The sequence below is a fragment of the Paramormyrops kingsleyae genome, chromosome 6 (assembly GCF_048594095.1).
Source record: "Paramormyrops kingsleyae isolate MSU_618 chromosome 6, PKINGS_0.4, whole genome shotgun sequence".
NCBI lineage: Eukaryota > Metazoa > Chordata > Actinopteri > Osteoglossiformes > Mormyridae > Paramormyrops > Paramormyrops kingsleyae.
Window position 1 is genome coordinate 34,843,138 of NC_132802.1, and position 16,740 is coordinate 34,859,877.

The 16,740-nt window shown below is 40.7% G+C and overlaps 1 protein-coding gene across 7 annotated transcripts in view; it reads left to right on the forward strand.

Moving 5' to 3' along the window:
* The first annotated feature begins 566 nt into the window (after positions 1–566).
* LOC111848779 (ERC protein 2-like) overlaps positions 567–16,740 on the forward strand; it is a 222,640-nt gene continuing 206,466 nt past the window's right edge. For 3 of the 7 annotated variants that reach the window (XR_011992010.1, XR_011992011.1, XM_072713123.1), the window contains exons 1-2: positions 571–891; positions 6,450–7,265. Coding sequence is in view for 2 of the 7 variants with exons in the window: in XM_072713123.1 (XP_072569224.1) it covers positions 6,627–7,265 (639 nt within the window). In the remaining 5 variants the exon portion in view is untranslated. Of the gene's footprint in view, positions 892–6,449; positions 7,266–16,740 lie in introns of all 7 variants that reach the window. The other 4 variants (XR_011992008.1, XR_011992009.1, XR_011992012.1 and 1 more) reach the window with 2 other exon arrangements.

A 16,740-nucleotide genomic window follows, 5' to 3' on the forward strand; every position in this document is an offset into this window, starting at 1 on the left:
CTGATAGCGAGATGCAGGAGTCACTGATACTCAGCATTATTCTTCTGCAGCTTTCCTACTTGGGTTATCAAGGTACCTTATGTTCTCTATCATTTTCACTGCGTGCAATATAACGATGAACACGTGGCCTTATTATTCAATTACCCTCGCCGGAAAGGTTTTGCAATCTCAGAACACTAAGCGCTTAAAATTGCATCAAAATGATATTTTATCAGAAAAGTACAAAACAGCAGAAGTGAACAATAAATATTTAAATAAAAATGTCACTCGGTTAAGAATGGGCTATGACAATTTTTTGTAAATTAAGTGCGAGAGTATGGATTTGGACACCATCATATTTTTCAAATGAATTTTATTGTACAATTGATCAACAGCCTAGTTTTGAAAGAGATATAGTTACGCCAAAGTGATATAAAGATAGACGTACAGCACACGAAAATGTTGCTGTCTGAACAGTCGTGAAGCTTTTGGCCCCCAGTTCTTTTCTTGTCAACACATAGCCTACACACTTGGCAATTATAAAGTTTATCGAAATGCTAATAATGGTGTTGCTGCCACCCTCTATGCGTCGCAAACCGGGCCACATGATGAATTAATAATTAGGAAATAAAAATATGTCAGCTAGTTGTGGATGGAGAAATAAAGAAAGGAAAAAATAGGAGGAGGACCTTAAATACGACATTGATGATCGTTACTTAACGGACCAGTCTTGGTTCATTTAAAGTGCCGCTTATACCTTTTTGTCAACTTGCCCTTTAATTGTCTTACTGCCGCGTTCCAGCGAGTAGGAGAGAGTGAGTCTGCGGCCCGATGAAAGGACGGGTTGGGAATGCTGGGAATGTGGAGTGAAACCTGGAGACTGTGATGAGGGAAGCATCGCCGCTACAAACGGTACGAAATTACGCCTTACAGTGATTTATTTAATCACGACAAAACTGACGACTGCAATATAATTGCGTTTGCTTTTAAGGGATTAATGTGTGTGCAATTAAATTGACAAGTAAATACGATGCGAGGAATACTGTACATTCTCAGTAGATGCTGAGTGGCATAGCAAGAGAATGGCCAAAATTAAAGCATATAAACAGCAACGTGATAGTACGTTATTATTTATTGCATATATATATATATATATATACCTATATGTATTTTTTCCGTCATGGAAGAATAATGGGTGTGGAGGATGTAGACAAGCTGCATTTTCCACTCTCGAAATTTTCTATATAGTAAATCTTATGAACGCCGGTAGTATTTATATCGACTTTAGCACGGTGAAATAAATATTTTTGCCGTTGACAGTGAACGGTGTAGCTGTTTTGTGGCTTTGCTCGTTTAATTTAAAGGACCGTTGCCATAGCCTATCAGATGTGACAGCATGCTGTAAGGTGCACCTCCTTTCCAACCAAACCGGTGGAAGTTGAATGCTTGTGAATGGAGAGCTGGGTACCGGGATGCTACTGCCTGGGTAACACGTAAATGTGTATGCACAGCAGGAAATCTCGTCACGATTCCTAAAACTATTCAGGGCATATGTATTTAAAACATTGTTTTATTTACTTAAGCGTTCGCCTAGTTATTCTTCCATTCCCATGTTTGGATAATATTTGAACAAGATAAATTTAGAAGACATTCAACAGCGTTTTGTTTTATGCTCTGTATTCCTCAAGTGATGACTTTATCTGATATTGTCAGCTTTAAAATGTTCATGCCGAACCCAATTCTACTTATTGCGGTATATATTTCAGTAATTTGTCAGTAATATCGTAAGGGGAAATCTTTCGCTCATACTAACTAGATTCCTATTGCAATGACAGTCGTTGTGATTGACACCAGATTAGACCACTAAGCGTACAGAATGAAGACGCAAAATACGTGAGCAACCAATCATTTTGGCCAATAGGAGGGATTTTAGGCTCAGCCGTTTGCTACGAGTCTCTTCAAATCAGTGCCGGATGTATTTAACCCTTTAATGTAAGCTGCGAGAATACTTTTGCGCGAAGTAATGAATTTGTTACTCAACGTACGGAAATGGTGACTTTTATACACTTAGGGTTTCAATTCTGTGGTTGAACGTAAATATGAAAACTAAATATATAAATTAACGTGGAAAAAATGACTAGGCTATTTGCTGTGCCAGTCATTAGCTACTTACCATAGACAGTATGTTTTACGAAAACCCCGATGATTAAAGTTGGCAATTATTTCCACTTAGGTTTTTCTATAATTTTTAAATCAGAAAGGCATTTGGAATTTTTTTTCCCCAAACGTACCTAGAAAAGCCGCAGCTAGTTTTGTACATGGATGTTCTACGCTGATCGTTAATGTGATTCTTAAACCTTGTTTAGCAAATTTAATTTGGCAGTACAGTGATACCTCAGTTCTCAAACTCACCAACCAGTTCGGAAAAAAATTACCTAGAACTCGATCTGAATCTCAGAAGTCAAACCGTGAACGCTGACCAAAGATAACTTGTACGCGGGGAAATGAGTCACGCAGCACATCTCTCAGCGGAAACAAAGGGTAAAGCTTCAGTCTCAGCCTTGCATTCGCTGTGATAGCACCGTGCATTTTTACACTAGCTGAATACATATATTTAGACAGTAAAAATACATTTAGATAATGATAGTAACAGTAATTATTATTATATAATAAAATACATTTAAAAATAAAGATTGCTTATTCATTATTTTAATATGAATAATAAACAATTAATAAATTTAATTATAATAATATTGTCGTGCTGAGCGAGACAGAACGGAGACGTCAGGGTATCGGGGAATACAGGGTTTAATTACAGGTAAAGCAGGCAAAACGCAGATGGACAATACAATGACCGGACTGGGGAAACAAACTGAAACACGGACGAAATAGAGAGGGCTAATGACAACAACCAGAAATAGCTGATCACATGGGGATTCCACACGGTGTTAACGAGGGGGCGTGGCACACGGAAGGAGCGGACGATTGGGGCAGGACACATTCGTTTTTTTAACTTTACACATTGTTTGGATACATTTATTTTCTTACTTTAAAAATTACTGTTTTGATAAATGTGCTTAGATGTGTTTAGCACAGTATATGCTCTTCTTGTTTTATCAGGTTCATTTTGCGTTTAAATGCTAAAAAACGTATTTAGATGTAATTTTTTGGGGTCGGGAACCAATATTTTGGGGTATGGGAAAGAATATAACAGTGTAACTGGCATACTTTCTGGATTTTGTTTTTACACGTTTCCAGCCTATTTCGGAATATTAAACTGCATCACAGGTCTTGTGTAGGAATATGGATCAATTTTACAATCGCTGTTGTCACGCTACCATTTCCCACACCAGATTCAGTCTTTTTCGTGTGCTCGTTGATCAAATTGTCTACAGTACATGCTAACTGTCCAGTCTACTATAGCTAATCCATCAATTTGCCTAACCCTGTAGAAGATGCCCTCCAAATTTAGCTAATTTATTTCTTGGGAATGTGTCTGTGACTTGTTTTTAAACTGGCAAACTTGGCACCTTAATATTATTCCAGTGTTATTTTGAAGCATACATTTCCTGTATGGCTTCTTCATTCTCTCTGCTGCTGGTATGTGCCTGGTCACCATTTCTGTGCCATCCATCTGTATTTTTGTATTTTAGTCATTACTTGTGTAATTCGGAGGTGCCAGTCCTATGGTTATTTCTGTACATTCCACTGGCCATAAGAATTATGAAAATATGTCTCACGTGTGATGCCAAAGGTATTTTTGCCATATACTGTATGCAGGTTATTAAATGGCCAGTGATGAATGGCCTAGTTTCCTGTCGCACAGTTCGCTGTACTTAGGTTTCTTTTACAGTTGACTTTGCTGTTGTCGGTTCTGTTCTGGACATCCCTTTATGTCCTGTTTTTACTTTGCCACACTTATCTGTCCAACAAATGCCATTTGTTGGACAGATAAGTGTACAGGCAACCACACAGTTCTGCCGTTTAATTAGTTCAGTTCTGTTGTTATTTTCTGGATTGCCAAACGTGCTGAGATTAGTAAACTAGGTATATGTATTTTTCTTCAATCAGAAAAATGTTTTGCATAAAATAGTGACATACATAGTGAAGTGTTAATTCCAAAAACTGAATTTCTTAGTGGCCATACTTATTTCCTTTATTTTTTTTTGTTAACGTTTCTAAGAAAAATGAATAGATTTCCACAGCACAGTTTTCCTCAAAGGCTGAGACCTGTATATCACACTTAATGTATAATAGGTTAAACTATAGTGTCGCATACATCAGTGCATTACCACAGAATAATTACACTTGATTTCCCTCTGATTGGTAGCTTCCAGGATAAGAACATAAGAACTATACAAACGAGAGGAGGCAAATTCGGCCCATCAAGCTTGCTTGGGGAGAACTTAACTAATAGCTTAGAGTTGTTAAAATCTTATCTAGCTCTGATTTAAAGGAACCCAAGGATTCCACTTGCACTACGTTATCAGGAAGACTATTCCATACTCTGACTACACGCTGTGTAAAGAAGTGCTTCCTTAAATCCAGTTCGAAATGTTCTCCCGCTAATTTCCACCTATGGCCACGAGTTCTTGTATTTGAACTAATGCTGAAGTAACTATTCGGTTGAACAGCATCCAAACCTGTTAGAATCTTATAGACCTGGATCATGCCCCCCCTCAGTCTCCTTTGCTTGAGGCTGAACAGATTTAGCTCAAATAACCTTTCCTCGTATGACATTCCTCTAAGACCAGGAATCATTCTTGTGGCCCTACGCTGCACCTTTTCTAAGGCCGCTATGTCCTTTTTAAGATATGGTGACCAAACCTGCACACAATATTCTAGGTGAGGTCTCACCAAGGAATTGTATAATCTTAGCATTACCTCCCTTGACTTAAACTCCACACACCTGGAGATATACCCCAACATCCTATTGGCCTTTTTTATTGCTTCCCTGCACTGGCGAGAGTGGGACATGGAAGCATCAACATACACACCAAGGTCTTTCTCATAATCAGCTACCTTTATTTCAGTAGGTCCCATAAAATACCTGTACTTTATATTTCTGCTCCCTACATGGAGTACCTTACATTTGTCTATGTTAAATTTCATCTGCCAGGTATCGGCCCAGTCACTATTTAAATTAAGATCCCGCTGTAGCTGCTGAGCCGCTAGTTCAGTATCTGCTACACCACCCACCTTGGTGTCATCTGCAAATTTCACCAGTTTACTGTATATATTGGTGTCTATATCATTTATGTAAATTAAGACTCCAGACCCCTGTGACTCTCCACAGGACAAGCGGATATAGAAAATGAATGGAAGGATTGCCTTCTGAAAGTCTTCAGGTCAAGATTATTTACAAACTGACCATGTAAATGTTGGTGACCAGTTTAATGCGACTGCAAGGAAATATATTTAAAAAATATTTTATTCTTCAATTTTCAGTTACTGTAAATGATTTGGATTACTGTGGCACCACTACCCCATCAGGTAACCCTCCAAATCTGGGCGTGTCCTCCTTCTGATACGCTGCCCTTCCCCATCCTGGCCTTACGTAGGTCTTGAGCTCGTCTCCCTGTGGTGGAGTGACGTCAGCTATGTGTCAGTATCAATTATCTATGCATGGTTTGTGCATGAAGAGATAGATAATGGAAGCCTTACGCTTACATCAGACTTTACTCCTGTAATATTTCATTGTGCTGGACAAGCTGAAGCACAGTTGTAAGCACAGAAGGACGTGGAAGTGCAGCGCGCCAGCACAACTTTGGCAGAAATGCCTCAGTGGATCAGCATTTTGGACGCATATGATCATTTTCATGGCTGTTACTCATTACGTCCCGCCATGCGGGTATAGCATAAAAATGCTCCACTCAAATTAGTACGACGTTTCAAACAATATCAGTACGCAAATGCAAAATGTTAACTGTTTTATACATTACAAATAAGGCAATATTATTTAAAAATTTTTAGCTTCAAATTTTTGACAATTCAGAAGTCGGAAGAAAACGCCGTGAGAAAATGTTACAGTTTTGACATTGGCAGATGATGCCGTCTTTGTAACTAAACTTGCTGCCTCATCTTCGATATTTGAATACGAGTATTTGAGTACAAGGCTGGAATTTGTAGTGCACAAAGGTTTAAGTGGACACTGATTCAAACCCAGCATGGCCATAGCTGGTTACATTTGCAAAAGAGGACACAATTAATTAAAGCAATATTAAAATGTGCCGCATTCAGTGTTCAGTCTGTGGTCTCCTGTTGACCTTCATTTATGCTGCAATCCCAGCTGTAAAACAGGACAAAGCTTGTTAATGTATCCCCACACAGCTAACAGTATGTGGTGGCTTTGACACTGAATATTTCAGATTTGTTATGTTTATCTGTTATCTGTTATTTGGTAACAACTGAGAAAATGTTTGCATTAAATAAATTCACTTGTGTAATGACTGAATTCTCTGTTTTCCCAGCTTTGCAGGGGCTATTGAGCACTTCACCACAGTAACTCAACAGCCCGTTTCAACTCGGTGCGAATACAGGAGGACAAGACTCACAACAGCACACTTCAGGTTTTTTTTCTCCTGCTCCAGCACAAGACCAGTTTTGCTGAGACTCTGAGAGGAGATAGGCCCTTCAATACATCAATCATGTATGGTAGTGCCAGAACAGTTGGGACTATGGAAGAAAGTCCGTCCCGGTCCCCCCGCCTACCAAGATCCCCCAGACTGGGGCACCGGAGGACCCCAGGCAGAGGAGGAGGAACCGGCAAGACGTTGTCCATGGAGAACATTCAGTCTCTGAATGCGGCCTATGCCACGTCCGGGCCGATGTACCTAAGTGACCATGAAGCGGTGGGGTCTACCACCTACCCAAAAGGCACCATGACCCTGGGGCGGGCCACTAGCCGCGCCACTTATGGGGGCCGAGTCACAGCCATGGGCAGCAGCCCCAACATCGCGTCTGCCGGCCTCCCGCATGGCGACATGCTCTCCTACGGTGATCATGGTGGCATGCCCCCACACTCCCATCAGGTGCCCTCCGGCCTGCGCCAGCTCCGCGATAATGCCATGCTGGACCTGCAGTCCCAAATGAAGGACCTGCAGAGGGAGAACGACCTGCTGCGCAGGGAGCTGGACGTCAAGGACAGCAAGTTGGGCTCCTCTATGAACAGCATCAAGACCTTCTGGAGCCCGGAGCTGAAGAAGGAGAGGGTGATGCGGAAGGAGGAGATCGCCCGTACGTCTGTCCTGAAGGAGCAGATGAGAGTGACCCATGAGGAGAACCAGGTAACGCTGCATGACACGAACCCCGTCATCTCTTTTGACCCAACTCACTGTCCTCACTTTTCTAGTTTTGTTGCAGCTGGCTTCTCTGTCGTCACTCTTCTGTCGAATATCAGTCAATTGCCTTGACGGGACATTGATTTATTTATCTTAAGTTCTGGAAAGCCCTTGTTTGGACACAGCATGTATTCACCAGAACGCTTGCAAGTGTTCTGCCCCCTACTGGAAAAATCACATTTGGTCTCGCATTGAAAAAACAAAGTGAATGTGGACAGACTGGAAGGCTGTCAGTAATGGCTTCCTTTTGAGGTACACAGTATAGATTGCATATTTTAAGGCTCACTCACTGAACGTGGTCCTGTTTCATTCATATGCCAGTTTTGCTTGCAGAAGGAGAAATGAAATGGTCACCAGTACTGTGACAGGTTAAAAGGTGCGCTGGCTTTTGCTTTGTGGTGGTGCTACAAATGAACGACTGCATATTTAAAGAAATCTCCATGAGGATTCTGCTAAGTTTTAGTGCTTTATAAAAAGCTATATTTCAAATTATATAAAATCTGTATTTCAGTAGCATGTACACACTTCTTTGGGGAAAGCAATTTCAAATGTCATATAATTTAGTACCTACTACACCCTTGTTCTGTGTGTGTGGAGTGTGCATGTTCTCTCCGTGATGTGTGCCTCTCCTCTGGGGACTCCAGTGTCCCCCTACCGTTACACTAACTAATGTGTCTCAATAGTCTGTAATGTGAGTGCTTTCTGTGATTGCTTGGCATCTCAGTCATGGTATACCCCTGGCAACTGGGATAGGTTCTAAGCCATCCCGTCATCCTGACCAGGATAAGTGGATAGGAGATGGACGGGTTTAGTGCTTCACGGGAAACATGTTTAGTTATTTTTTTACCATAAAAATGAACCTCGGTTATGAGAATTCAAGTTTCAAAGCCTTGAATGGCATGCTTAGTTGCTTAGTTACCTACTTTTATTGAGACTGTGAAATATGCTGCGGCATAACTGCTGTAGTAATGAAATACACAAAACACAACCTAAGCTGCTACGACTTTATGTAAAAGCTGTAAATACAAAATGATGAACAGTGATGAATGTGAGGAGCGCAGTGTGAAATGGTCTCATGGCAGTAGTCATTTGGAATGCAGTCCTGTGTCACAATGCTAGTAGGAACTGAGTATTACAAAAAGCTGTGTTGCGTGATTTTGTTTGTGAAATTTGGTAAACTGGACCTGCATATTAATCTTTTAATGATAGTCTAATTTTTGCCAAACAGCATGTTATAAAAAGAATCATTTATGATTGGATAGCAGAAGTAAATATTTAACCCTTTCTGTTTCTGCGATGGATGAGAGAACCCTGGATACACATTTTTATAAATTTGAAAGAAATGATTTGTGATGGCCCTGATAAGAATTATTAGAGTAACCGGATTGAATAAAAGCTTGAAATAAGAATTTCTCACGGTATTGACAGCAGAGAGCAGGAGATGATAAATGCCCAGGAAAAGATTAATGTATTTTCAGGCTTGTAGGAAAAGAATTGATCTTGAGATGAAAGAGTGCCCTTGTTAATATCTCACGGGCAGCGGTCTGGGCATCACAAGGGAACACTTTTTGTATTACCATTATTGATAGGAGGAAATAAATCAGTATGGGACATACTATAGTAAAATATGTTACTGAAGAGGCACAATGGCATTTAAGCCTCAGTATTCAGAACATAATAAAATAAGACGAAATGGACCCTTGAGTGTTCAAGGAATCCATGCATGGGCTTTGCTTTAATACCAAATGTTGTATGACATGAAACGATCTATGAATTTGTTAAGACAAAGTAGGGAGAAGCATGAAACCTTATATTACATCCATATGTTTCAATTCACACAGGGGCTATTGCATTGCAGGCAATGGTGTGGCTGTTTCCTGCTTTTGTAATATATTGGTTTGGACAGGTAGACAAACCCTGTGTGACCCTGGAAGTAGTACTGTCATAAAAATGTTTTAGATCTAGATCCCTGGGCTTGAAAATTTCGAGTCTTTGTAAAGATATTTTCAGCAAATAATTTCTAATTATGGCTCAACATACAGTACATTTAACTGTGTTTTTATTGGAGTAAGTAAGTTGGAATGATAAGGTTAATCTCTTTGATTATGGAGCTGAGTACCACCTATTGCCAGAGATTATTGTAATATGGCTCAAAGAATAGTGTCAGACAAAGTCCCCTCCTAGGCATATACTCTGTTGTCATGGGAACACATTGGATGAATCTGAGCCGTTTTTGACACTCAGGTGGAAGTGAAAAAGAAGAAGATTTAACACCATATAGACACACACTGTCCGCATGTGACGAATGTCTTTAACGAAACCAAAGGCGCTAACAACACTAACAACAATATTCATTTTAGGTTGGAATCAGGATATTTTGAAATAAGGATGATGTAAATTAAGTAAAAAAAAGGAATACCGTAAGTGTACTTAATTTATCAGCCAGTCAACACAATTGAATGATTACAGGAACTGTTATGCATATTATCTCTCTCTAAATATAGATTCTGATGGAAGTTGATATTTCATATTATTGCATAACAGTTAAAATGCATGCTGTTCCTTTAGTGCACCTAAATATTTCAGTGTTTTGAACAAGATGTTACACTGCTGTATCTAGACCCATGTCTGGTATATTTTGACGACCCAAAACCCAGGTCCCTGCACTGTGTGTCCATACCAATTTTCTATTTAATCTGTATTTTTTTTTTGGTAACTTTCAATTCTGTAAAGTAGAAATAGATTTCACAGGCTTTGATCAGTGGATCCAGGTTTTATTGAACTCCCAGCTGACAAACCGTCACACATGTGGTTCATAAAATTGGCACACGTGGCAGTTTTCTTTCACATGGTTGTCCAGTGCTCTGCTCTTTCTCCATCTCCCTCATACATACTGTGCAGACATCTTTATTATGTTATTGGTTGTAGAAATGCACTAACATATCGCTGAATCTGGTGGGTATATTCTGACTACATGAAATCTTTTAAATTGCAGTGCTATTTTTCTACCAAATTTACATAAAAATCATAAACGTCAAGAGACTAAGGTGTAGAATCCCCAGGGCAGTGTCTCTTAATCCTCGTCCTGGCAATCCAAAGTATGTGCTTGTCTGGTCAAGCCCTTAATTAATTAACCTTGTCTGAACTGTCAATTAAAAGGTTACCAAGATTTTAATTGTGTTAAACTGACAATCTGTATGCTTTTTCTGCTGTGTTTAGGCCATCAGGTAAGGACTCGATTAATTTAAATGAATTTGTTATACATTAATGATTGATTGAAGGTTAGATTACATTTTTTTTCTTAAGGAATTCAACTTTGATTTGGTTTGACATCATTTTCGTCATACCTTTCATACAGTACAGCTGAAACATTAAAATGTATTTAAAAATGATCATGAAGAAAAAAAACCATCACCAGTGAGAGGAAGCATCAGGATTTTTAAACACTGCATTAAAATATAACCTGATGTTGAAAATAGCTGTCATTATGAAAGTCTTCTAGGCAGATGGCAAAGAATCTTAGTGTTTTGTGTCAGTCAGGTAGCTTGTTGCAGAGAGTGTCAGAGGGCCACACTTCTGCTGCTCAATGTTTCTGAAGGGCCAGCTAATCTTTGCTGGCTGGCTGATGGACAGCTCGTAGATGCATTAATGAATATTGATCAAAAGGATGTATAAAGTAAACACTGAACAGAAACCATATTCTGTACTGTTTATTAGAATCACTGTTTTGGTAGATGCCATTGATTATCACTGAGGAGAAAGGATGAAACAGCACTTAGAGCAGTATAATCAATCATGTGGTTTTCCTGGAGGGAGCTGCTGTTTGGAATACCGAGTCAATCTGCTAATTTATTTGTGTGCGTGTTTCCATTGAAAAAATGCTAATATAGGATATTTTGATTGACAAAGGATTCTTGGAGAGAACGTAGATGGAAATATAATTAAACGTAATGAAATATTACGAGTAAGATATGACAGGTACCACAATGAATCCAAAAATGTTACGGAGAGGACCTTAAATAAAATAAGAAGCAAATAATGGTAGAAAATCCTAAATGGGATGCCGGTCCATTGAAGGGCACATACATACATACACTATGGCCAATTTCAAGATGATAGCCAAATTGCATGTTTTTGGACTGCAGGAAGAAGCCCGCATGACACTGGGAGAACATGTAAGCTTCACACTCACGGAGCGGAGGTCCGAATCGAGACTCCAACCAACCACAGGGCTACATTCTGAGTGTGCCCCTCGTAAACACGCAGACACTGTTACACGCTATACCGATGGTGTGTTGTGAACGCGGCACAGATTCACAGACGTCGCTCGTCCTCCTGCGTACAGTGTTCTCTTTGCCAGTTTTAAAAATGGAAAGCAGTCATCTAAAGATTAGGCAGCACTTGGATGCTGTCTTTTGCCCCTCTGTGTCACTGGCAGGCTCCCTCACAGCCAGTGTCTGTACCTCTCTGTCCACAGCATGATCAGACTGCATCTCTGTAGCATAAGAGGGCCACTCCCATGCTTATGTACCCTGTAAGTGATGAGTCACCTTTGGACTGCAAGTAGCAGCAGTGACAACTTCTGTAGCCACTTACCCCCCCCCTCCCCCACCTACTTTTTAACTCCCATCATCTGGTCATGCGGAAGAGTCACGGCTGCTTTTTAAATTGCAGGTTGGTCATTTAAAATGCGGCATTCTAACACAAATCTGTGGGAAAGTTAAATCTGCTGGTGCCCCTAATGAATGGATTCCTTTCGAATTTTCTCCATCTTCGGGCAAACAATCAGACGGCTGTGCGGAGTCCTCCCTAGGAATGAAGCATTTTAGCTGCATGGGTAATAGTGGATAGACTGAACATGAGTAAAGAATGACACCATGTTACTCCGGAGAATTCACACTCTCACAGCGTTTTTTTTTCTTACGGGGCGTATTCAAATGCTGCTCAGTCTTAAGAGTAATAACCTGTATTTGGAGGCACACATGCATAGGCATGAGTTTCTTTAAATAGAAGTAGGGAGCAGGGCTGATGAGCAGTAACTGAGAAGAACAGAGAGTGATGCAGCACGACTCTCCGTGCGTCTGCAGATATTTCTCAGGGGTTGCATCTCCTCGGAGCCCCCTGCTCTCGCCCTCGAAATCGGCCATTTCTTTTCAGCTCATCCAATGTCGGGAGCGATGTCTGTTTGGGTTTCACTTTCCAGATGACCTCTTAAATGAAATCTGTTTTCTTTAGTGCAGGCACGTAGCCAGATAGTAAAATTATGAGTTTTAACTTTTACCCCCCCCCTTGGTCAGCAAAATCTACAAAGGGGCGATTTACTGGCAGGGACCCATCCGTGGGGTTGCCCAAACCCTCCACGAAATTTATTTCTGCCTATGGGCCTGATTTGGTGCTAAGCAGCATCTACGATAAGAAAGTCTGGAATTTACATGGGAATATTTTTTATTATCGAAATGCCATATGCCAGGGTATTTCAGCCTGGGGGGCTTTCCCTCCCTACTCAGTTCTTAAGTACTTCTATGATTGCACGTTATTGGTAGGGGGTGCTTGCTCCGTTCTGCTTTCATTTATGGCTCCCTGGTGTAAATTGGTTCCCTGGTTGAAATGTCATACACTGTCACAGCTGCAATTGAATAGAACATTGCTGGGAAAAAAAACAATGTAGACAACAGCTATGATTCATGTATAGTCAGAGCAAAATAGTGGGCGATTTTACACATTTCTCCTACATCAGTAACAGCAAAAGTACAACTGGCACCAACCATAATGGTCGACTTTGAAAAACGTGCATTTTTACATCAGTAATATTTCTGTACTTTATAGAGAGCCCTTTGAGGTGGCGTTCAACATTAATAATGCCCGGTTAACACTTTAAAAATATAAGGAGATTGCTCTTTTTTAAGTCTTCAGAGATAGACTTGTGCTGATGTATCAGTATCTGCTTACCGAACACCAATCCTTCCATAAGGGTAATTCACGCACATGATAAACATAGTCATTTTTGTTTATGAAATATTTATGTAATAAAAAGGCTCTCAGATGGAATTCTACGTGCCTGTTCAAACATTTATGGGCTACTGAGCAGTATTAGTAATGGCAGCGGTTTGAAGATATTTAAAAGATTATTTTAAAATATTTAAATGAAAGGTAGCGCCGTGGTTAATTAGCCTCACACCTCCTGGACTGAAGGTCCAAATCCTGCCCCTGGCTCTGTGTGTAGAGCTTGCTGTTCATGCGCGCCCCTTCCCGAACTGCAACTTCCCCACACACACCAGGCGTCTGTAAACTGCTCATTGTCCGAGTCGGCGCGCCCTGTGCTGGATTGGCGTCTTACGCCAGGTGTCCCATGCCATCTGCCCTGTGCTTCTCGTGCTATAGGCTCCAGGCTCACCACAACAAAAGACGAATGGATACATATGTACATTATCAAAAGAATGTTAATATGACTGAAGGATTTAACATTCTAATGCTTCATCTAAAAAGCTATAAGGGTGGGCAGCAAATTTTTTATGTTCATACTTGTTTATCTGCTTTCATTCTATGGTGGACAATACTGTTAAAAGGCATTTTCAATAGAAATTTTAAATCTATTTAAAAAATGAAAACTTCTGTCATAACAACGTTTTGCTTCATCATTTTATCTTACGGCTTTATTTTTCAGAAGACACTACCACAAAAAAACGACTATTATGAGTCGATACTCTTTCTTAAAGACTGTGGACTCTTCAGAGAATTCCTTAATCTCCTTAATCAAACCACTTGCTAGTTTAAACACCTTGTTTCTTGTCAGTCTTTTATTTTCTCATATGCTTGCGAGTGAGGTTTTTAGAAGCAAATCCTCTTGAAATGAACGTGTCCGTCCCGGCCATGTATGTCCATCATCCCAGGTGCTTGTGAACTCTCACGCTGTCTCAGCATGTTCATACCAGGCCTGGTGTGCTTGCTGTATTCACTGCTGCCATGGGACAACTCCAGTTCTTCCACCACATTAATGCAGTGACAGGATGCAGGTGGTTTTCCTCTTATGGTGCCATCTATGAAGCTGAGTTTTGGCCTAATGAACACTTAAGCCCTGACCTAGTTAGGTCAACCCAGTACTGCAGACACACAAAAAGAAAAGGCAGGATAAAACACTGACAACCTGCCTGCCATTGCTTCCCTGCTGGGAACCAAAGAAGTTGTGTTTTTTTGCAGGTGTTCCATCTTAAAAAGATCACATTTTGAATCATAGAAAAATATTGTGGAGTCACAGCAATATTCTCAGTATCCTGGTCTAGGATATTGGGTGTAAGTTAAATGAATAACTCTATAATAATTAGTAAATAATTAAAAAATCTGTTTAGTAGAACATGATTCTACTGCTTAAGCGAATGATATATTAAAATACCAATAAAACTCCACCGATTAATAGACCACATGCAGTTAAATAAGATCAGATGCCCAGCTTTTGTCTCCAGCACCTAGTCTTCAGAAAATTATATATAAATTACCTTATTCATACATATCGATCAGCATTATTGTTTTATTATGCCAAACCAGTAGTAAGTAATTGTGCTGCCTGACTGGGCGGCTTGTGTTTGTGAATCGGGGGTGTATTGAGTGAGTTTCAGGAGCCAAGCCTGAGTGACATCTGTATGCCTTACCCAGTCAAAGCTCCTCTTGATTCCCGCATTGTCAATCAGCGTGCTTTCCAGTGAGCAGCTGCTGTATTTGAGAGCCATTTTCTCAGTGTCCTCTTTGGAAGGGAAGCTGTCAGCAGGAGCCATGTTGGAATGTGTTTTCTTTGGAGATTACACCTCAATCCTTTGAGTCGGCCTGTCAAACACATGCAACCTGTCACTCTCAGCATGGAAGGCAGCACTTTGAGGGGGCAGTTTTTGCACACCACTGATTTGAATGTTTTTCATACTTTTAAGAAGAGTATGGAGCGACACCTTAAAAATACCTCTTTAGGTGCAACGTTTCATTGATTTGCACTGACTGTTAATATTGTAAAAAAGCTAAACTCTATGTGACAGTATGTACGAAATGCAATTCAGAATATTTAGCGTTACAAAAGTTTTTAACATGCTGCAGATAAACATAAAAGAAGTGTAGACATGCAGTGTCATTTAGAGAAATACAGTGCCATCATGACTTTGTTTCCCAGACCTGCCACTAGTCTTTGGCCCAGAAGTTTACATGGTGACCCATGCTTTGTGAATTTCTATTGACTATGTAGTGCAGTGTTTCCCAACCTAGGCCTTGGGGACCCCCAGTCAGTGCACATTTTTATTCACCCCGACCAGGCATACAGCTGGGAGGGAACACAAATGTGGACTGTCTGGGGATCCCCAAAACTGTATTGGGAAATACTGATCTAGTACTTCTCTTCTGTCATTAAAACAAGGGGGCCTGGCTAACAACTTGATTCCGTGAAGGATTTTGAGTGACCATCATGGACTCCAATGAGTTTTGCCAGAAAGACTAGTTATTTGTATTGATTTATTAGTTCTGTACAAAATTCACACTGGGACATTCCCATGCCATCTTGAGTGAATGACCGATCTTGCTTGTCTGAAGAGATCTAAAGCACAGCTGCTCACTTCCTATGTAACACTTATGGTCTGAGGCGTACCTGGTGTCCTGAGAGTTTTCTGTATGTGCACCATCTTAAGTCCTAGAACAAATGCTCACAACCTTGCTGCTGCCATCTGGCTGAGGCCTGCAATGCAGTGCAACTGAACTCTGAGCAATAATAAATCCTAGACTTTAGTCAGTAAGTGAATATTAATGTAATCAAATCTGTCTTTTTGTGAAACACACGCGCACACACACACACGCACACACACACACAAATGTATATTTCCATCCATCTCCTAACTGCTCATCCTGTTCAGGCTTGCGGGGGAGAGGCCTGGAGCATATCCCAGACAGTACAGGGCACAAGGCTGTAGTACACCCTGGTTGGGATGCCAATGCATTGGCACCATGCCACCTTCTATATATTGTAGCTAGGTGTGACCATAAATGTATGCAGCAAATGGTAGTTTCACTAGATACATAAGGGAAGCAGGGAGGAGCAAGAGGAAGAGATATGAAAAATTAACCATTTTATCCAGGAAAAAATGGTTGCCGAGTCACGGAGTCATGGTTGCCCCCCATTCAGGCCATCCTGGTTGCAGCTGCCTTAATCGATCATCAGCAGCCTACTGCATTGTGGGCAGAGTGGCATAGCCATGTGTTTCCTGCCTGTCCAATACTTGGGCATTGAGGTTTTGATGGGTGGTTGCTGTCTGTTGTCGATTGGTCAGAGCGACAGGCTGCAGATCTTAGCAGCCCTGTCATAACAATCCCCACCCCCAAGAGCTGCTCTAGACTGCTAGTAGGGATCACACCACACACAAGGCATGCAGATGCAAGAGGCTATTAGCGCTGG